At 41.2% G+C, this 23,075-nt stretch overlaps 1 protein-coding gene and 1 long non-coding RNA gene across 2 annotated transcripts; one reads left to right on the top strand and one right to left on the bottom strand.

The window, feature by feature from the left end:
- Positions 1 to 4,226: 4,226 nt before the first annotated feature.
- On the bottom strand, positions 4,227 to 6,778 carry LOC134737615 (uncharacterized). Its single transcript, XR_010122688.1, has 2 exons — positions 6,341 to 6,778; positions 4,227 to 5,456 (listed from the first exon to the last, which is right to left on the bottom strand). It is a non-coding gene; the product is annotated as an uncharacterized LOC134737615 (long non-coding RNA).
- Positions 6,374 to 14,836, top strand: NOPCHAP1 (NOP protein chaperone 1). Its single transcript, XM_054444316.2, has 4 exons — positions 6,374 to 6,505; positions 8,181 to 8,267; positions 11,728 to 11,864; positions 14,594 to 14,836. Exons 1-4 carry the CDS (start codon positions 6,391 to 6,393, stop codon positions 14,810 to 14,812), a joined length of 558 nt encoding a protein of 185 aa, XP_054300291.1. The 5' UTR covers positions 6,374 to 6,390; the 3' UTR covers positions 14,813 to 14,836.
- The last annotated feature ends 8,239 nt before the right edge of the window (positions 14,837 to 23,075 follow it).

A 23,075-nucleotide genomic window follows, 5' to 3' on the forward strand; every position in this document is an offset into this window, starting at 1 on the left:
AAGATATGGGGCTATTCAGGTTACCTATATTTCTTGAATGAGTTGTAGCAGTTTGTGTCTTGCATAGAATTTATACATGTCATCTAAATTAAAAATCTAATTGCTAAAGTTTTTCAGAATATTCTCTTATCCTTTTGATGTGTGCTAAATTTGTAATAATATTCCTCTTTCATTTTTTTTTTACTGATAATTTGTGTCCTCTCTTTTTTTTTCCTGATTAGTCTGGATACAAGTTTATCAATTTACAGATTTTTTTCCAAATAGTCAGCTTTTTTAAAAAACATTTTTCTATCGTGTTTATTTCTTATTTTACTCTATTCTTTATTATTCTCTTCCTTCTACTTGATTTGAATTTAATTTGCTCCTTTCTTTCTAGTTAATGCTGAAGCTTAGATAAATTTTTGAGACTTTCTTTTTAAATATAAGCATTTAATATTATAAATTTTCCTCTTTGCACTGCTTTTGCTTTATCACACAAACTTTGATATTTTGTGTTTTCATTTTAATTTTGCTTAAAATATTTTATAACTTCTTTTGTATTTTTTGACTCATGAGTATTTTAGAACTGAATCGTTTAATTTCCAAATATTTGGAGTTTGTCAAAATATCTTTTTGTTATTGATTTCTAGCTTAGTTTAGTTGAGATCAGTTAACTCTGCATTATTTCAGTTATTTTCATGTTTTTTTGACTTGTTTTATGGCCTTGCATATGATCTATGTCATTGATTGCTGTAAACACTTCAAACAATGTATATTCTGCTGTTGCAGTGTCTGTATGTCAATTAGGTTAAGTTGGTAGATAGTAAGTCTTCTTTATACTTATTGGTTTTATGTCTACTTGTTCTATACCAATTTCTGAGAGGAGAGTGTTGAAATCTCCAAAAGTAATATAATATTTGTCTATTTCTCCTTTTAGTTCTATTAGTTTTTGCTGCTTATTTTATAAAGCTCTGTTATTAGGTGCAAACACAATTATTGTTATATCATTATGACAAATGTATCTCTTTATCATTATGAAAAGTCCCTTTTTATCTTTGGTAATATTGTTTTGAAATCTATTTTGTCTGATAGCAACATAGCTACTTCAGCTTTATTTTTGTTTAGTATTTGCGTAGTTTATCTTTTTTAATCACTTCACTTTTAACCTAACTATATCTTTCCAGTTAAAGCAAATTTCTTGCAGAGAGCCTACAGTTGGATTTTGTTTTATCTAGTCTGTCAATTTTTTTGCCTTTACATCTTTGAACAATTGTTATGGTCTGAATATTTGTGTCCTCTCAAAGTTCATATGTTAAAATCCCAACCACCAAGATGATGATATAAGAAGTGGGACCTTTAGGAGGTGATTAGGTCATGAAGGTAGAACCCTTATGAATGAGATGATGCCCTTATAAAGCTGCCTTGTCCCTTCCACCATGTGAGAATGCAGCAAGAAGGGGCCATCTATGAATCAGAGTGTGAGCCCTCACCAGAAACCAAATCTCCTAGTACTTCGGTCTTGCACTTTCCAGCCTCCAGAATTGTGAGAAATACATTTCTTTTATTTATAAGCTACCCAGTTTATGGCATTTTGTTATAGCAGCCCAAATGGAGGAAGACACCAATTAACATCTAATGTCATTACTGAAATGGGTATAGCTTACCTGTACTAGGACATTATTTGTTTTCTATTTACCTCAAATGTTCTTTGTTCCTCTTTATTTTTTATGTTTCTTTCTTTTGGATTAATTGAATATATTCTATGGCACCATTTTTTTTTGGAAATGGAGTCTCACTCTGCTGCCCAGGCTGGAGTACAGTGGCACGATCTTGGCTCACTGCAACCTCCACCTCCTAGGTTCAAGCAATTCTCCTGCCTCAGCCTCCCAAGGAGCTGGGACTACAGGTGCACGCCACCATGCCCAGCGAATTTTTTATATTTTTAGTAGAAACAGGGTTTCACCATGTTGCCTAGGCTGATCTCGAATTCCTGAGCTCAGGTAATCTGCCCACCTCGGCCTCCCAAAGTGCTAGTATTACAGGCGTGAGCCACTGCGCCTGGCCTATGGCTCCATTTTATCTTCACTATTGGCTGATTAGATATCCATCTTTTTAATTTTTTTTGTAGTTGCTCTAGTATTTACAATACAAAATTTTAACTTATCACCATCTATTTTCAAACCCTACTACAAACACTTCACATAAAATATAAAGTCCTTACAACATATATTTCCATTTACCACCTCCATTTTCTGTGCTATTCTTGCCATACATTTTGCTTCTATATTTGTTATAAACCCCATGATACATATTTTTTTGCTTTAAACACTCAATTATCTTTTAAAGAGATTAGAAGTAGAGAAACTATGTTTTATATTTACCTTCATATTTTACAAAACTGCTCTTTTAGTTAACAACATAATTTTCTGGAAGGGAGACTAAATTCTGCCAGTGCATTTTCTACACTATCTTGGCAAGATCTGAATGTCTTCATTTCTAAGCTATTCTTAGAAACTAGCAGTGTTGATATACTTTGGATGTGTGTCCCTGCCCAAATCTTATGTTGAAATGTAATCCCCAGTATTAGAGGTGGGGCCTGGTGAGAGGTGATTGGGTTATGGGGGTGGATTTCTCATGAATGGTTTAGTACCGTCCTCATGATACTGAGTGTGGCAACTTGCTCACTCTCTCTTTTTTTTTTTTTTTGAGATGAAGTTTCACTGTGTTGCCCAGCCTGGAGTGCAGTGGCATGATCTCGGCTCACTGCAACCTCTTCATCCCTGACTCAAGTGATCCTCCTGCTTCAGCCTCCCAAGTAGCTGGCATTACAGGCACCTGCCACCATGCCCAGCTAATTTTTGTGTTTTTCGTAGAGACGAGGTTTCACCATGTTGGCCAGGCTGGTCTCGAACTCCTGAACTCAGGTGATCCACCCACCTTGGCCTCCCAAAGTGCTGGGATTACAGGTGTGAGCTACCATGCCTGGCCACCTTGCTCCGTCTTTCTTGCTCCTGCTCTGGCCATGTGATGTGTCTGCTCCCCCTTTGCCTTCTACCATGACTGTTGGTTTCCTGAAGCCCCCACCAAGAAGCTTAGCAGATGCTAGCATCATGTTTCCTGTACAATCTGCAGAATGGTGAGCCAATTAAACCCCTTTTATTTATACATTTCCCAGTCTTGGCTATTTCCTTATAGCAATGCAAGAACAGCCTTAATACAAATGCCCCGTTCGTTTTGTATAGCGCTGCACCTGTGGGGTACTTCAGATCTCAACCAATCATTCACAAAAGTGATTTGAGGAAATTTCCAGTGTCTAGAATCCAGGTTTGTTGAGGTGGTCAATCAATCAAACAGTTAATTAACAATTATTCATTTGTTCATCTTCTTTTTGTTCCTTCATTCATCAAACGCAGATTAATCATTAACTGTGTACCTATTACAAGCTCAGTGCTGGGAATGCAAAGGATCTCTAGATTTATTTAATAGGTTTTAACTGGAAGTAGGAAGATAGTGAAATAACTTTTAAAATGCATTAATCAGTTTTTTGTTTTTGTTTTTGTTTTTTTTCTCTGAGACGGAGTCTCGCTCTGTTGCCCAGGCTGGACTGCAGTGGTGTGATCTCGGCTCACTGCAAGATCCGCCTCCCGGGTTCACGCCATTCTCCTACCTCAGCCTCCCGAGTAGCTGGGACTACAGACGCCCACCACCGCGCCCGGCTAATTTTTTGTATTTTTAGTAGACATGGGGTTTCACCGTGTTAGCCAGGATGGTCTCGATCTCCTGACCTTTTGATCCGCCCCCCTCAGCCTCCCAAAGTGCTGGGATTCCAGACGTGAGCCACCGCACCAGGCCCATTAATCAGTGTTTTCTTCCTTAGTGCCTACTGTTATTTCTCTCATAATTCTTTGTGGCCTAGCTTTTATAACTTGGTATAATATAATGTTAATTTATTATGATGAACATAATAATGCTGCTACCAGTGAGATGGGATTATTCCCTCGACCTTGACCCCCTTCATGGGCAGGAACTGGAATGTCTCATTTCACTTAGCCTGCTGCTTGCCACACCTCACAAGAGGGAGCATTCAAGTGAGTGCAGGACCCAGAGCGAAAATATGAATGCTGGAACTCACCAGTCACTCCTCTCTGGTGAGAGCAGGCTGTGTGTGGGCTCTGGAGCAATGTCCCAGCCCCTGCCCTCATGGGTTCTTGTCTGGTGTCCAGAAAGAATCAGGTCACATCAACAGATTGAAGGGTAGTATATGTGGAGCATTTTATTGGGCAATGGATGTGGCTCTCAGTGGAACAGGGAATAAGAAAGGGGATGGTGGGGGAAGAAGGTGATCTTTCCCTGAGGCCACACCATCTGAAGTTGGCCACAGCTATCTGTAGTCTCTTCTTGTATCCCCAACACTTAGCCATTTATATTGCTCTGTCAGCTGAAGTCTTTTTATGGGCACAGGATAGGGGAATGGCAGGCTAAAAAGGCAACATTTGGGCAAAAAATGGGGTCAGCTATTGTCACTTAGGGCCACAGTTCCATGCTTTAGAGTGGGGTTTAGCTGGGAGCCCAATCATTCTGTATCACCAGTGCCATTACATACATTTTACTCCTTTTCCTCTTTTATTCCTTATAACATCCCCATGAAGTATTATTATCCTGATTCTACAAAGAAGGCCAGAAGCTCAGGGAGTGATCTGTCCAAAATCACAGCTACTAAATGAATAATATGACACTGGATTTAATCCACTCCAGGCTGATTCTGGAGCCTCTGCTCTGTCAGAAATAAGCAGAAAAGATTGGTCCAAGATTTCTGCTGCTTCTGCTTTGAATCCTATATAAGAGGGGTCTGGGCATACTGCAGGTGGTCAATAAAGACTGTTAAAAGAACAAACAGGAAAGGAAACAATAGAGTGAAAAGGCAACCTGCAGAATGGGAGAAAATATTTGTAAATCATATATCCAATAAAGGGTTAATATCCAGAATATATAAATAACTCCTACAACTCAACAACAAAAACACAAATAACCAGATTAAAAAATGGGTAAAGGAGTTGAATAGTCATTTCTCCAAAGAAGATATATAAATGGCCAACAAGCCCATGAAAAGATGTTCAGCATCACTAAATCATTAGAGAAATGCAAACCAAAACTTCAAGATATCACTTCACACTCACTGGGATGCTCACTGTCAAAAAGAAAGAAGCAACCAAACAGAAAAAGGAAATATTGACAAGGATGTGGAGAAATTGGAACTCCTGTTCACTGTGGAAATGTAAAATGGTGCAGCCACTATGAAAAACTATACGGCGGCTTCACAAAAAGCTAAAAAGTAGAATTACCCTATTATCCAGTAATCCCATGTCTGGGTATGTATCCCAAAGCATTGAAAAGCAGGGTCTCTAAGAGATGTTTGTACAACCATGTTCATTGAAGCATCGTTCACAATGACCACGAGGTGGAAGCAACCAGCACGCCTGTTGAGAGATCAATGGTAAGAAAATGTGGTATATACATACAATGGCATATTATTCAGGCTTAAAAAAGAAGAGAATCCTGTTATGTGCTACAACATGTCTAAACCTTGAGGGTATTATTTTAAGTGAAATTGGTCACAAAAAGGCAAGTACTGTATGATTCCACCTACATAATGTATCTGAAGTAGTCAAGCTCATAGTACAGAAAGTAGAACGGTGGTGGCTGGGCATGATGGCTCACACCTGTAATCCCAGCACTTTGGGAGGCTAAGGTGGGTGGATCTCCCGAGGTCAGGAAATCAAGACCAGCCTGGCCAACATGGTGAAAACCCGTCTCTACACAAAAATACAAAAATTAGCCCGGCGTGGTAGTGTGCACCTGTAATCTCAGCTACTTGGGAGGTTGAGGCACCAGCCTGGGCGACAGAGCAAGGCTGTTTCAAAAAGAAAGAAAGAAACAAAGAAGAAAGTAGAATGGTGGTTACCAAGGGACTGAAGTAGGGATAAATGGGTATAGGGTTTCAGTTTTGCAAGATAAAAATGATCTAGAGGCCTGCCACCACTGAATTGTACAACTAAAAATGGTTAAGATGGTAGATTTTGTTACGTGTTTTTTCACCAATTAAAAAAATAAATTTAATAAAAAAGGATAAAGAGGAGGGCAGCCTAATGTTATGCTCTTTATGCCCGAATTTGGCGAAATCGAGCCTTGCCAGCTCTTTTTTCCTATGACAGTGTCCGAACCTTTCTTTTTCCCAGGGGTAGAAATGGCCCCAGCTCCCGCGCAGCCTCCCGGCTGCACCACGCTCGCCCCGCCTCTCTCTCGCTCCTTACTCCGCCCACCGCAGTTTCCTCCAATCGCGGCCCTCTCCCCGCCCCCTTACCCGAGCCTTTTTCCTGCATCCGGGCCTGAGAGTGCAGGCTTGAGGGAAGCATGGAGGTTCATGGCAAGCTCCAGGCTAGCCCGAGTTGTTCGTCGCCCACCCGGGATTCCTCAGGAGTCCCAGTGTCCAAGGAGCTGCTGACGGCGGGAAGCGACGGCCGCGGAGGTGACGGACGGGTGACGACGGCATGGGCCCCACACGTGCGGCGGAGGAGGCGCGGCCGGTGCAGTCTGGGGGCCAGTGGCTCCCTACCCTCGAGGGGAGCCCCGGAGACTGCTGCGGGGCTCCGGCGTGCCCTGCCCGCGGCAGGGGTGGGGACTTTGGGGCGGGCACCCGGCTGCGGGCCCGGAATGGTTTCCGCAGCTAGTGGTTCTTATATTCTGCAAGGTAGTGAGCGCCCACCCTGCCAGGCGCCGCTGCCAGGCACCTGCCCTGCCCTGGAAGCTGGGAAGCTCTCGAATTCTTTCGGGGAAGGGAGGGCTTTTGGTTTGGCTGCCTGCGTCAGAGCAGTTGGCTGGTAGGGGGAAGCGGAGTAATATTATGCTAACAGTCCCTACCTCCTTCACACCCACACAGACCATCCCTTAGTGCTGCTGTCTTGTAGAGGGAGACATGCATCCAGGAAATCCACATAGCATGTCAGGCAATATAGGTAGAATTTAAAAGCATGAGTTCGAATCCCAGCTCCACTAGTAATTAACTGGTGGGACTTAGAGTTATTTTCATTCCCTAAGCCTCAGTTTTTGCATTTGGGAAATGGGGGTAGTAGTAATGCCTGTAGAATTTTTGTGAGGAGGAGAATGCGTAAAAAGGCTTGGGCATGTTGTCAGTAAATACTAGCCTGAAGAAAAGGTTTTGTGAGAACCCAGAGATTCTGAAGGAAGTATAATAATGATAACCAAAGCTTATGTAGTCCTTACTATGTATGCCCCAGGAATTAACTCATCTAATCCTCACAACAACCCTTTGCAGAAAATCTGTTATCTCTGTTTTATAGTTGAGGAACCTGAGACATGATTTATCATACAGGTAATTTACTTTCTGGAGATCATGTGGCTAGAAAGTAGCCAAACTGGGACTTGAATTCAAGTAGTCTGGCTCCAGATTCTGTGCTCTGATCACGAATCCAGTAGGCCTTAAGTAGTAGGCATTCAATGGATGTTTGTTGCGCTCTGCTTCGCAGGTGAACAGGATTTGTTTTTTAACCAGAGAGGTAAGGGATTTTCCGGGTATTAGAAATAGGGTGTGCAAAGCCTTGAGTTTTGTAAGTTCCCCTCTTGGAACTCTGATGGGATAGACAGTTGGGATGATTTGAGTAGTGAGAGATGAGGCTGGAAAGGTAGAGTGGGTGACAAAATCCCCAAAAGGCTGCTTTCCTTGGGTTGAACATCTTCAGGGAAGGGGAAATACCAGGCAAGCATGTTTTACTAGTGAAGAAACAAATGCTTGAAGATCAGGTAAGTTGCCCAGTGTTACATAACTAGTAACCATTTCTGGCTTCACTTAACCATTGTTTTGCTCTGTACTGCTTCCTCCGTTCTGTCATTGCAGACCCATGTTTGTCTACTAATGAATTTCTGATCCAGAAAAGTGCAGATTGGTGTGCATTTATTACCTGGCATTGGTGATAGAGGTGAATGAGACAGGTGTAAGAAAGGAGAGGTGGCTGTACACAGAGAATTAAAATGTTGTAATGGAGCTTGGAGTGCTCCTTTAAAAAAAAATTTTGGGGAGTGTGGACAGTCAAGACTTAAGACTGGTCGTGTGAGAGGCTTACTGATGGGCCTTTGTTTTTTTATGCTGTAGTAAATTAAGGGTGTTTCTGTGTCTGTATTTTCAGGTATATGGGACAGGCTGCTCATCAACTCCCAACCTAAGTCCAGAAAGACCTCCACTCTTCAAACAGTTCGGATAGAGAGGAGTCCCTGTAAGTACTTCTTCCCCTCTCTCACCCTCTCTAATGCTGAGTTTTGTCTGATTAAGCTGTGGGACGGTCTCTGCCTTCATGGTCAGGTATCAAACCACAGATAGTCCAGTGGAACAAGTCTTACTTGGGATTTACATGATAAAGTCAGTACACAGAATAGAACTTCTTACATTATTTCTCTACTTTAAGAGGGTAACTTTTTCATGAAAAATTGCTTGTGGGATGAATTTTGGGAAGTCAAAAACAATTGTTAATCTCCATGACAAACTTTTTAGAGGTTACTGAGCTTCAAACAATATATATGGATGGAAAACCACAACCACATCCCATTGAGTTGGACACAATTATTTAAATGATAAATATTGCTTAGAATACAGAATAATGGCCAGTTCTCTTTATTATTCTGTAGTATTGCTGTACTGCACATTCATAAGTATGTCCCACACTCAGACTTTAAGTATTACACGAATGCCCTCTATGTAATTCACTCTTAATATTTAAAAAAAGGCAAAAATTCAATAAAAACAATGTAAATAAGCATGAAGGTAATGAAGGTATCACATCAATAAACTAAGAAATCATGAGTACTCTGAAAGGATAATTTAACTGTAGCATCATTACTGTAGCACTAAATCTACAATAGCTGAAATGACCATATGGTGGCTGCCCATCCAAAAACCAGTTTTTGTGGACATAAGTTTTTATTTTGAGGGATTACATACCTAGAAGTGGAATTGCAGGTATATATAAGGTGTACATTTTTTTTTTTTTTACGAAGAAGAAATTGCCATTTTGCATTTCCACCAGCAAGGTATGAGAGTTTAGTTGCTGCACATCCTAACCAAAATGTGGTATGGCCTTTTTAATTTTAGCTATTCTAGTGTGGATATAGTGGTATAGCGTTGTGATCTTAATTTGTTTCTAATGGCTAATAATGTTGAGCATCTTTTCACGTGTCACTATTTGTATGTCTTCGGTGAAGTGCCTGTTCAAATCTTAAGCACATTTAAAAAATCAGGTTTCTTATTGTAAACATCATTCTTGATAGTGCAGCTCTGCTGGAGATAGACTTACCATCCTGTATGTGTCTGAGAAAGTATTTTGCTTTCAAGTTTTTGGAAGATGCTTTAATGGATTTAGAATTCTAGGTTGACAGTGTGGTTTTTTGCTTTTTCTTTTTTCTCCAGTACTTTAAAGACGTCACTACACTTTCTTTTCAGTGGCATTGTTTCTGATGCCAGTGTCTACTGTCATTTTGTGTCATGAATATAGTGTTTCTTTTCTTCTCTGGCTGCTTTTAAGATTCCCTTCATTACTGGTTTTTACCGAGTTTATGGTGATGTGCCCTTTGTAGTTTTCTTTGTGAGTCTTGAGCTTGGGTTTGTTGAGCTTACTGGATCTATGAGTTTATAATTTTTATCAAATTTGGGAAATTTTTAGGGTTGTTGTTGTTGCTTGCTCCTGTCTCGCCTCTTCTGAAGGGACTCCAATCACACCTAATTTTGCCAGTTGAGGTTGTCTCACAGCTCATTGATTGTTTGTTTGGGTCTTATGTTTTGTGTGTTTCAATTTGGATAGCTTCTATTGCTGATTTCCTTGAGTTCACTATTCTTCTATATTGTCTAATCTGTTAATTCTATCAAATGTATTTTTTCAAGGTAGATATAGTTTCCATCTCTAGAAGTTTGAGACTGTTTATATCTTTTTTCTTTCCTTGTGTTTGTGCATTTCTTTTCTTCCTTGAACATACAAAGTATATTTATAAGAGCTGTTTTAACATTCTTATTGCTGATTCTGTCGTCTGCATCATTTCTGAATCTTTTTTTCCTACTCTTTATGAATTATGTTTTCCTGTTTATTTGCATGTTTGCTAATTTTTTATTAGATGTTGGACATTTTGAATATTATGGTGTTGTGTGTTGGATATTATTTAATTTAGAAGAACCACGACTGAACTAGCCTCAGGGTTCAGCATATACTCTCCTAGAGTACCACGGAATTATTTGGCTTCTGAGGATCACAGTTCAGGCCGCACATTTTGGTACTTGTTTTGCTCTACTTGATTCTTTAGTTGGAAACAAAAGCAGGCCAGATTTTCTATCTGTAGCAATACATTTAAATCTGAGGACAGAGAAATACCTTTATTTGTATTAGTAATTTCTCTTTCTGTATATCTGAAGGGGAATGAGAGCTAACATTCACTATTATGTCAGGCTTTATTTGTGTACATGCTCTTAGGGAGTCCTTCCAGCACCTTATTTTACAAATAGAGGTCGTCTACTTGACCTTGGCCACTATTTTCTTTTCTTCTTCCATACGCTGGACATTTTAGTTATCTGTTATGTAGCCATAGCAGTTACATAAGTTTTGAGAGTCTGTTATATGCATGGTTATGTGTTGGGCTTCTTGAGAGAGAAAATAAATATCCTTGTTTGTTGACTGCTCTGTATTTGGCACAGTGACTGACAGTTATCACTCCTCTTTTATAGATTACTACACTGAGGTTTCAAGTGGTAGAATTAAATGTATTAATTAGGATTCTTGGTTGCAAATGACTAAAATCCAGCTCAGATTGCCTTAAGCAAAAAAAGAAATTATGTTGTCTCTTTTTATTGGGGGAAAAATACTCCAGGCGCAGTGATTTCAGGTGCATCTGGATCCAGGTGCTCAGTGTCCTCAGAGGTCAGCCACTCTGTCCCTTAGTTCTGCTTTCCTAGGTATTGGCCTAATTTAGAGCATACTCTTCCCCCAGGTGTGGTGAGTTGCCAGTTTATCAGCAGCTTCAGCCTTATATTCAGCCAACTCAGTCATTCACTCAGAAAGAGTTCTCTCTCAGCAGTTCCAACAAAAGGTCCTGAGTGATCTCTTATTGGCCCCACTAGAGCAGTGTGTCGCTGTGATGCCACTAAAGCATGGTACAGTGGCCAAGGATGTGGAGGATGTAGGCATGTATGGGGTGAGGGGCAAAAGTGACTAAGAGTGACACAAGCTTAAAAGGAAAGCCAGGGTTATATTATCAGAAGAAAGGGAACAGATGTTGGGTAGGCAGAAATAACCACTACTTAATTAACTGGCCCAAGGTAATTCAGATAGAGGTAGAAGTAGGATTCTGTACATACCTAGTCAGTAGTACCCTAAAGCCTCAGAACCTGGTGCTCTTAACTGTTAAGTCACACTGCCTCCCTATTTAGTTACTATTTGTTGAATGCCAGCCTTCTAGGAGTTTCCAGTCCTGGGGATATATGAGAAACATAAAACATTTGAGAAACAATTAATTGCTGGATTGTGTAGTCCTACTGCTTTATTCAGAAGAGGATGGAGGGTTTTTAAATGAAGGGAACTAAAAGATATGTAATTATGGTTGTTATTATTAATACTCAGTTCAGAAGTGTTCATAGGAAATCCTGGGTTTCAGAATTTATTAGCATATATGTTGATATGCTGTATTTACTTTCCACAGTATTGGACCAGGTACAGACCTTTCTCCCACAGATGGCACGGGCAAATGAAAAGCTAAGAAAAGAAATGGCAGCTGCACCACCTGGTCGTTTCAATATTGAAAACATTGATGGGCCTCATGGTAAAGTTATACAAATGGTAACTACGCTTTGTTTTCATATGGTGAAATTACTGGTCTGCCTGTCACCTAAGAAGAAGATAACTTTTCCATTTTATTTTCAAGTTTTCATTTTCCTGGTGTTAGCTCATGTTTCCAATGTTGTATAGGTACATAGTCATTTTATGATTTAGTCATTTTAGTCATATGATGTCACAGGAAGGTTTTTTTTTCTAAGTCAAATGCTACATTTGTTATTCTGAAGCATTAATTTACTCAGTGTCCTAACTGGATTTTTTTCTGTCGAAGCCCCAAAAGAGGTAATCATAGTCTGATTTATTGAGTATGCAAAAATAAATGATGTGTGGAAGAGAGCAATTGATTACATAAGCTGTGTGCAAAAATGTTCTCTCAGTTTATACTCATATCTTGTTTCTGCACTGGAATTCCATTTATAAGTGTGTGGAAGAGAGCAATTGATTACATAAGCTATGTGCAAAAATGTTCTCTCAGTTTATACTCATATCTTGTTTCTGCACTGGAATTCCATTTATAATATCTGTGTCTGGACCAAGCTGAGACAATTGTTAATAGTATCTAATTCATTAGCCATTCTGTTCAGCTCTCCCTCCAGAATAGATCCCAAATCCAACCACTTTGTACAACCTCTGCTGTTCCTTTGGACCTTTGTTGGCCCAGGTAATTATGGTCTCTCCTTTGGAGTATTGCAGCAATTTCTTAGCAGATTTTCCTGCATTCACTGTTTCTTCCCTGGGGTCTGTTGTTCACACAGTTTGGGACCTGGGGGCTTCCCATCACGTTTCAAATAAACTAAGTCCTTCAAAGGGCCCATATGATCCTGCCTGCAGTTCTCTGTCTCAGAGGTTCCCAACCCCCAGGCTGTGGACTGGTACTGGTCTGTGGCCTGTTAGGAAGCAGGTCGCACAGCAGGAGGTGAGCGGTGGGTGAGAGCACATTACCACCTGAGTTCTGCCTCCTGTCAGATCAGCAGTGGCATTAGATTCTCATAGGAGCACGAACCCTATTATGAACTGTGCATGTAAGGGATCTAGGTTGTGCGCTCCTTATGAAATTCTAATGCCTGATGATCTGAGGTGGAACAGTTTCATCCCCAAAACATCCCTGCCAAGGTCTATGAAAGAATTTTCTTCCACAAAACCGGTCCCTGGTACCAAAGAGGTTGGGCACTGCTGCTCTGTCTGACGTTATCTCCTACACAGTCTTCATTTACTGCCCTCCAGCACCAGTCTCACCGCACCCGGTCTTCTCCCCTGCGGTTTTCTCAGGTAGAATGCTTTTCCCTAGATTTCTCCATTTCAACTCCCTCTGTCTCTTTTCAGTTGTCACCTGATCAGGAGGCCTTCTCTGATAGCTCTATTATTATTTTATCCTGCTTTATTTTTCCATATTTTCACAATCCTACGTTATGCTTTATATGTATTTGTTCATTGCTTTTCTTTCACCTCTGGAACAAGAGTCAGCAAATGTTTCTGTAAGAGGCCAGATAGTAAATACATTAGGTTCTGTGGGCCTTACTGTCTCTGTTGTGACTGGTGAACTCTGCTGTCATAGTGTGAAAGCAGCCACTGACAATACATACATGAATAAGCAAGGGGAAAACATTTTATTGGGGGCAAAAAAACTCCAGGGGTGGTGATTTCTGGTGCACCTGGATCCAGGTGCTCAGTGTCCTCAGAGGTCAGCCGCTCTGTCTCTTGGTTCTGCTTTCCTAGTGTTGGCCTAATCTAGAGCATGCTCTTCCCCCAGCTGTGGTAGGTTGCTGGTTTATCAGCAGCTTCAGCCTTAGAGTCAGCAACTCACTCAGATTTCTCTCTCAACAGTTCCAACAGAAGGCCCGGAGTGGTCTCTTATTGGCTCAATTAGAGCAGTGTGTCACTGTGTATGGGTGCTGAAATGAGAATTTCATATAATTTTCACCTTTCATGAATAGCAGTATTTTAATTTTTTTTTCCTTAACCACTTAAAAATAGAAAAAACATTCCTACTTTGTGAGCTGAACAAAAGTAGGCAGTGGGCAGGATTTGGTCTGCAGGTTGTAATTTACTGGTCTCTGCCTGAAAATGTAAATTTCACCAAAGTGAGGGGTTTGTTTTGATTTTTTTATTGTTATTGAGTCTCTAGTACCTAGTGTAGTGCCTAACTCATGTTAGTATTTGCTGAAAGAATGTTGTTGAATGTGTTCAGGGTATATAGAATTGGGCCGTAGCAGATATTTTAGACACTTAGAGTAAATTTAAATCATCATTATGACAGACCCTGGTAACTAAAAATATAAAAGAGCCATGTTGTATTAAAAACATTTCTTATCCTCGTGGCCTTGTGTGCTGTCTCATGCCTGTAATTGCAGCACTTTGGGAGGGCAAGGCGGGTGGATCATTTGAGGTCAGGAGTTCAAGACCAGCCTGGCCAACAGGGTGAAACGCCATCTCTACTGAAAATACAAAAATTAGCTGGATGTGGTGGGGCACACCTGTAGTCCCAGCTACTGAGGAGGCTGAGAGGCATGAGAATTGCTTAAGTCCAGGAGGCGGAGGTGGCAGTGAGCTGAGATCACGCCACTGCACTCCAGCCTGGGCAGCAGAGCAAGACTCTGTCTCCAAAAAAAAAAAAATTCTTATCCTTTATGTTTCAATATGTTTGCTGAATGTTGGTTATTCCCAATATTGTTTTATTATGACTTTTTAAGGAACTGCTCTGAAATAGATTTCCTGTCCACTACTTTTTGCAGGATGTGGCTTTGTTTGAGATGAATCAGTCGGATTCAAAAGAAGCGGACAGTTCAGAAGAGAGTTCACAAGACAGTTCAGAGAACAGTTCAGAATCAGAGGACGAAGATGAGAGCATCCCATCTGAAGTCACCATAGATAACATTAAGCTTCCCAATTCTGAAGGTGGAAAAGGCAAGATTGAAGTTTTGGACAGTCCAGCAAGTAAAAAAAAGAAATAGTCAAATAAATTATCTGAAAAGAAACAGGTGACATATGTCTGCAAATTCTGTGAAAAAGAATGTGATTCACGGGTTCTTTTGCTTTTCAGGCACCTATGGTGCTTTTATATGTTAAAAACTTTAGACAAATTAAATTTGACAGAGTTTCTTTCAGCAAAGAATGATTCATGAGTTAGGTAGCATTGTAAACTGAAAGGGGTTCAGAGACCTCCGCTCTACAGCAAGGAAAGTGTGCTTTTATCAGCTGAACAGAAGTAGAGTACAGGAATAACTTGATGGACTACAGGTAGGTGTTTGCCTAAATAAGGCAAAGAGGAGACCTAAGGCTGCCTGATGTCCCATAGGTATGGTCTGATCTAAGGAGATCTAAGGCTGCCTCATCTGATGGGCTGAGGCTTGGCTGTTTGTGATTGGCCAGACTTGGCTATTTGTTATAAAAATACACTCCTGAGTTAGGTTTTGGTGTGTTCTTGATTGCAGTTAGTAATGGCCTCCTGCTTATTTAACAGTTTCCTTTTGGTCAGTCTCTCGATCTTGAAGACATTGACCAAAACCTTAGGCATCGATGCCACTCTCCATCACCATTATAATGGACTTGTTTGGTCTCAGTATGGAATTCACAAGTCATGATGTCAGGTCAGTAAGACCATTTAACGCATAATGGATGGCTGTATAAAAGTACTTAAGACTATTGAGTGGATATCACACACCAAGGAGACTATTACAGTGACTTTCAGGAGAATAATACCAAGAAACTGAAGTGTACTCCTTGACAGGAGCCCCTATGAACCATACTCATCAAAATCAAACAAGTCAAAGTTCAGGCAATATGGACGGTTCACCAGTATTTGAGACCAGTTAATCATTGTATTTGTTTGGGAAGTAGTGGTGATTAAGGACTGTGGTTGCTGTAAAATGGTCTTATTTAAAGAGGTAGCCATTTTTTGTCATTAGCCTTGTAACAAAAGTCATAGGAATCTGGAGACCCACTGGAAAACATATAAAGATTAGAAAACCTTGGGAAAGCCCAGCTTGTTGTCCACCATTTGGGATGCCTGCAAACTAATCTTTAGCTCCTCCTGCAAACATCATGTGTTCTGTTCCCTTGAGAAATTTCTTTCATGCATATGGTGACAGTGTCCAAAGAAACAACAGTATCAGCTACAAATTGTATTGAATTTTCTGTAGTAGCAAAATCTGGAAAAATAGGTACAACATTCAGTTTTGTTTAGCACCATACATAACCCCCAACATGAGCAAAGAAGAGATCTAAGGCTGCATGATATCCCATTAAGTGCTTTTGTTAAATACTTTTTCAGAGGGTGGCTCCTACCCCAGGAGGTCCAGTTGGTCATAAAATAAGATTTTTCCCTATCTGTGCATTAGTTTTAAATTCCATATGACTAGCACCCAACCACCACAAAGAGTGAGTCCCCAGGAGCCCCACTGTAATCTTTCCTCAGTGGAAACTAGCATATCTTTTTTTTTTTTTTTTTTGAGACGGAGTCTCGCTCTGTTGCCCAGGCTGGAGTGCAGTGGCGCGATCTTGACTCACTGCAAGCTCTGCCTCCCAGGTTCACGCCATTCTCCTGCCTCAGCCTCCTGAGTAGCTGGGAGTACAGGCGCCCGCCACCACGCCCAGCTGATTTTTTTTTTGTATTTTTAGCAGAGACGGGATTTCACCGTGTTAGCCAGGATGGTCTCAATCTCCTGACCTCATGTTCCACCCTCCTTGGCCTCCCAAAGTGTTGGGATTATAGGCATGAGCCACCGTGCTCGGCTGGAAACTAGCTTATCTTTATTTTCTTCATCGATTCCAAGGTTGGTGCTAATTTCAATTGCTGACCATTTTAGACTCTGATAATAGGAGGTATTTATGGGGACTTTTGGGGAAGCTATTTGGAAGGCAGGATTGAACCATGCCAAATAGCAAGATCCTAACCAGTGGGGAGCAAAATGGAGTAAGCATATTTTCTGTAGACCAATATAGGCAGACCCTCTGAGGCTGGAAAAGAGGGCTACCTAGTGGTATTTGAGCATGAGTCAGTTCAGTTCATCCACTGGTACATCTGCATAGCTCCTGAACAAGGTCCAGGAGGAAACTTACTTTTTTATAGTTCCCCTCCTTTTAAAAAGATGTTTTACATTTTATTATTTTCATTTTTTTTTAACTTTTAGGTTCAGAGGTACATGTGGAGGTTTGTTATATAGACAAATTGGGTATTGTGGGGGTTTGGTGTACAGATTATTTCGTCACCTGGTGATAAGCATAGTGCCCAATAGGTAGTTTTAAATCTGCACCCTCCTCCCACCCTGCATCCTCAAGTGGGCCCTAATGTTTGTTTCCCTTCTTTGCATCCATGTGTACTCAATGTTTAGCTCCCACTAATAAGTGAGAACGTGGTATTTTTCTGTTCCTGTGTTGGTTGGTTAGGTCCTGATTATCTGTGTTAGCTTTCTGCCTTGATGATCTGCCTAATACTGTCAGTAGGGTGTTAAAGTCTCCCACTATTATCTAACTTTCTTTGTAGGTCTCCGAATGCTTGCTTTATGAATCTGGGTGCTTCTCTGTTGGGTGCATGTATGTTTAGGATAGTTAGGTCTTATTGAATTGAGCCCTTTATCATTATGTAATGCCCTTCTTTGTCTTTTTTTATTTTTGTAAAAGTATGTTTTGTCTGAAATTAAAATAGCAACCCCTGCCTTTTTCTTTCTGTTTGCTTGGTAGATTTTTCTCCATCCCTTTACTTTGAGCTTCTGAGTGTCATTGCATGTGAGGTGGGTCTCTTGAAGATAGCATACCATTGGATTTTGCTTCTTTATCCAAGTTGCCACACTGTTTCTTTTGATTGGAGCATTTAGCCCATTTACGTTCAAGGTTAGTATTGATATGTGTGGATTTGATCTTGTCATCATATTGTTAGCTGGTTACTATGCAGACTTGTCTGTGTGGTTGCTTTATAGTGTTACTAATCTACCTACTTAAGTGTGTCTTTGTGGTGGCTGGTAACCCAATCTTTCCTTTATATAGGTAGCACTCCCTTCCAAAACTCTTGTAAGGCAGGTCTAATGTTAACAAATTCCCTTAGCATTTGCCTGTCTGAAAAGTATCTTATTTCTCCTTTGCTTATGAAGCTTAGTTTGGTCAGATATGAATTCTTGGTTGAAAATTATTTTCTTTAAGAATGCTGAATGTAAGCCCCTGATCTCTTCTGACTTGTAGAGTTTCTACTGACAGTTCTGCTGTTAGCCTGATGGGGTTCCCTTTGTAGGTGACTTGCCCCTTCTCTCTCACTGCCTTTAGCATTTTTTCTTTCATTTCCACCTTGGAGGATCTGATGACTGTATGTTTTGGGTTGGTCTGCTTGTGTAGTATTTCACAAGGGTTTTCTGCATTTCCTGAATTTGAATGTTGGCCTCTCTAGCAAGGTTGGGGAAGTTTTCATCAGCGATATCCTGAAATATGTTTTCAAAGTTGCTTGGTTTGTCTCCCTTTCAGTCACATCAATGAGTCGTAGATTGGGTCTCTTTACATAATCCCATATTTCTCGGAAATTTTGTCCATTCTTCTTTATTGTTTTTTTCTCCAAGTTGTTTCAGAGAGCCATCTTCAAGCTCTGAGATTCTTTCCTCACCTTGGTCAATTCTGCTGTTAATACTTGTGATTGCATTATGCAATTCTTGTAGTGTGTTTTTCAGCTCTGTCAGATCAGTTTAATTCTTATAATGGCCATTTTGTTTATCAGCTTCTGTATCATTTTATTGTAATCCTTAGATTCCATGGATTGGGTTTGACTTTATCCTGTATGTTGATGGTCTTCATTCCTGTCTATATTCTGAATTTTATTTCTGCCATTTCAGCCATCTCAGCCTGGTTAAGAACCATTGCTGGGGAACTAGTGTAGTTTTTTGGAGGTAAGAAGATACTCTAGTGCTTTTGTCAGTTTTTACACTGGTTCTTTTTTATCTTTGTGGGCTCATGTCCCTGAAGTTGCTATCCTTTGGATGATTTTTTTTCTTTTATCCTACTTTATGTCCTTGTGTGTTTAATTGTGGTATAAAGTGGGTTTAGTCAACTGGCTTCATTTCTAGAAGGTTTTCAGGGGCCAAGGCTCAACTCAGGATTCCTGGACTGTATGCTGTAATTCTGGGGGGCTGATATCAGGCCCCTGGCTTTGTTCTCTGGCCACTGGAGGTTAGGAACCTGCTGTGCTGGAGGGGCCAAGATATTTCTGGACCACTGGTCAGAACACTTCAATGGGTGGTGCCAGCCAAAGTGCTTTGTATGGCAGTGGCAGTGGGATCTGTCCTCATATGCACGTGCCAGCAATAGCAGTGGGGTGTGGTACACACTCATCAGCTTCGGAGGGGTGCTGGCAGTTGCAAGGGTGCTGTTTTTGTGCAGGCATTTGTAGTGGCTGTGGTGTTAGCATGGGGGTGGGGCGCTGTGGCTGCTGCTAGATTTTGTGTGCCCTCTGTGCGTGTGCTCGCACGGGTAGCAGTGGCCACTCAGGGTAGGAGGGCAGGCTGCTGGTCTCCATGCATAGTTTCACACCACTGGCAGTGTTGACACAGGGGCAGGGTACTGGTGGCTGCGGGACTGGTGCCAAATGTGCGCACGTTTATGCTGGCTGCAGTGGCTGCGCAGGGCGCAGGGCAGGTCCACTGGTCACTGTGCCTAGTTTTGCAGCTGGTGGCAATGTTGGTGTCGGAGTGGGGTACTGGTGGTCTCCGTACCTGCAGATACTCCAGTGGCAGTGGCAGCATGGTGGTCGGGTGCAGTGTACTCAAGCCAGCAGTAGTGGCATGGCCAGGTGCACATGCACCCACACACTGGCAGGAAATTGGAGGCAAGGTCTGTGTGCACAGGTGCTGGCAAAGTGATTCGGGGGTTGGCTGCATGCCAGCGCCTGCAGGCAAGGTGCCATGGGGGAGGCTGCAGTGGGAGGAGAGAGTGGGATCAGGTGGTCTGGTGCACGGTCTGTTGTGGGTGGGGGTGGTACTGGAGTTCTCTGCCATTCAGGCACGATCTGCCAACTCAGGTGCTATGGTGTAGGCCCCCAGGACGCACCCAACCTGGGCATCTAAGGCTGCACTGCAAGCAGGGACAGCCAGGCTGAGGCCCAGGAGAGGCCAGGAAACTGAGGAGTGCTTAGTTCCGATCGGCCAGGTCTCATAGGCAAGACTGCCCTGCATTTTTCAAGTCTGATAGTTCCTCTAGGGTTGAAGTCTCTTAGGGGAGCAAGGTGAGTCATGGGTGATGGGCATCCCTGGCCACAATCCACTACAGATGCTCCCGCACCAAAGCCTCTGGGCTTTGTACCAGCTGGAGTTCTGCCCCTACCACTTCTCTAAGCAGCTCTCCCTGCAAGCTCAAGGGTCCATGGGGGTCCTGGGGTCTCCTGCCAGATTCCAGAGGCCTGTGGTGAGAGTCAGTTGCTGCTTGCCTGCTCAACTCACCCCTTTTCCAGGAGTCAGGAGCCAGGAACGAGTCTTAGTGTGTGGTAGCCCCTTGCAGGGTTCCCCGCTTCCTCCCTCTTCAGCGCAGCATCTGTGTCTTCCCTTCATCCACTCTCAATGCCGTCCCTCTTAAGATCTGCTAGGAGTGCGCCGGTCTTCCTGATATCCCAGTCTCTTGGTGGCAGATGTTCCTTCTGGCTGCATCTAGCTGATCATCTTGCCTCCGACCTGTTCCCTTTATAGCATAAGTGTGTATAACCACATTTAGTGGAAAAGCACCTTACTATATTTAATCCAATAACATTATACAAATAATCACCGGTGCCCACATAGATAGTCCCCAAGTCTTGAGTATGTGATGCCTGGAAGCATAATATACCTTTTGTAGGCATCACTTGGTTTGATGTTCTGTATTTGATAGTGGTTAGGTTATTAATTGGAAAGATTGGGATATTCCTTTCAGTGAGTGTAGGCAAGCAAATAGCAGTGACATTTAGAACATCAAGGATTGCTTTCTCTTCCTTTGGGGTTTCAGGGTAATTCTCTTTGGGAACTCAGAGAGATGTTGGCATTAGTGGAATTGTTTCCTGTGTTTTACCTATTAGCCCACAAACCCAAACAGTTGCTCTGTTTTTTCTGCTAGAGTATGAGCCTTACCTAAAGCCATTGCAAATTATGGTCCTATGGATTTTCCTGTAAGGAAAAGGAAAGATTAAGACAATAGGAAATAAGGGAAAAAGAAAAGGGACATAGTTTTCATGATGACAGAGAAGAGAACTCTTGATCCATGATCAAATTCTTACCACCCATACTGCAGCAAAAGTCTTGAGGCTATGAACTTTTGCTGCAGTGTGGGTGGTAAGAATTTGGTATGGTCCCTTCCACAGGGGTTTGAGGGCAGTGTTTCACTGATGTTGTTTTCAGAAGACCCAGTCTCCATGTTCCAGATTGTGAAAGGCCTGGTTGTCCTCCATTGATAGATCATGAAAGGCTTTTTTTTTAACCTGGTGAAAATATACTTTGGCATAATACATTAAGGCCTTGCAGTATTTAGTCATGTCAGTTTATAGGAGCAGGAGATATATGAGGTTTAATTATTAGGGGCATAGGTTTTTCAGTAACTATTTCATAAGAAACTAATTTATTTTGTATTTTCTGTTGAGGTGGATCTAATTGCCCATAAGGCCAATGGTAATACCTTTGGACAAGGCAATTCAATCAATTCAGTTAACTTTACCAATTTCAGTTTAAAGTTTCATTTGTTCTTTTGACTTTTCCAGAAGATTAAGGGTGTTAGGGATGATGGTAATACCACTGTGTTTGATTAACTGTTTTAGCTGTTTTATAACTTGTCCAGTGAAACAGGTTCTTCTATTGCTGGAAATTCCTCCAGGGAAGCCCCAGAAGGAAACATACTTTCTAACAACTTCTTAGTTATTGTCATAGCATTGGCCTTCCTACATGATAAAGCTTCTATCAGACTAGAGAACACAAAGACTTTTATAAGAACATATTGTTATCCCATTAAGGGTGGCAATTGATGAAATCCATCTGTAAACATTCAGATGGTCCAGGAGGCAGTAGAAATGTACCACCTAAAATTTTGATTATCTTTCCAGGATTATGAGCTTGATAAACCAAACATTGGTTATAAACCATTTTAGCAATTTTAGAATAGTCATCCCACCAATATTTTTTCAATTTCTGCCTTTAGAGAGCATAACAGTTCTGGTTCAGGAGAGTCAGGAAACTCTAAGATTATTTGTCCGTCTGAAAGAGAATTTTATATGCCCTTTTGCCTTGGAGAGCAAGTCTTGCCCCAGCAGATTTACTGGGGTAGTATCACATAATTAAAAAGTATGATTTTCTGTAAATGACACCAGTGTCAGTTGGATGGCTTCTGGTATGGGAACCTTTTGAACTTGATTTGAAACCCTACCACAGGAATAATGTTCCCACAGAGTAAACGTTTTTACTCTGAGGGATGTATTAGCTTATTAAGGTAGAGTTTATAGTAGATGAAAGTGGCCCTAGTATCCACCAGAATTGTATAAGATTTTTCATTTGTTTCAACTTTTTTTTTCCATGTTTGTTTCTTTTCTTTTTTTAATAGTACTTTGGGTTGCTGTTTATCCATGTTTATTTAAAGGTATTATGGGGAGCAGTTCTCTGGAGAATTCCTTGGATGCTCATCAATGTTGATTATTATCTCTAGAGTTAAGACCTTGTGGACTCATTCTAGTGGGGAAGTAGTATGGCCTAAAGGAAGGAGGCTTACTGGTATACTGAAATAAGAGTGCAAAATCTCTTTTTCAGCATCCTACTTGTTTGCAACGAAGGGAGACACCTTAGGGCAAATAATTTCTTGGTCTAAGATCTCTTGGTTTTAGCTTAAAATAAGGGAGAGGAAGTCCCTTTGGTCTTGGTCTTTGTGACTATTGTAATTAGAGAGACATGAGCTTTTCGACCTTTAGTCTTTTACTTACTCTATTCTCTCAAAATGTTTGGCTAGGGCCACCAGTTCAATCATATCTATAACCTCCTATCCTGGTTTGTGTTTTTTATTCAGGTTACTAAGTTTAGGATGAGCCCCATTTACAAATAGAGCAGTTAATCCTGTTTCAGGCACTGCCAGAAGTATCCCTTGGTGTATTGGAACATGGAATGTTTTACAAATAGTCTTTCTGAATGGGCCCTGTAATCTGAAACTGGTTCATTCTATTTTTTGTCTATGAGATTGTATGATGGACCAATCAATTTTTTATAGCAAAATCTTAGGAATTGAATTTCAAAGGTTTTCAAC

The sequence above is a fragment of the Pongo pygmaeus genome, chromosome 10 (genome assembly GCF_028885625.2).
Source record: "Pongo pygmaeus isolate AG05252 chromosome 10, NHGRI_mPonPyg2-v2.0_pri, whole genome shotgun sequence".
Lineage (NCBI taxonomy): Eukaryota > Metazoa > Chordata > Mammalia > Primates > Hominidae > Pongo > Pongo pygmaeus.

Coding starts and splice junctions, on each gene's coding strand:
- NOPCHAP1 (XM_054444316.2), top strand. CDS start 6,391: ATGGAGGTTCATGGCAAGCTCCAGGCTAGCCCGAGTTGTTCGTCGCCC. Junction 8,268..11,727: donor TCGGATAGAGAGGAGTCCCT/GTAAGTACTTCT, acceptor TACTTTCCACAG/TATTGGACCAGGTACAGACC. Junction 11,865..14,593: donor ATGGTAAAGTTATACAAATG/GTAACTACGCTT, acceptor TACTTTTTGCAG/GATGTGGCTTTGTTTGAGAT.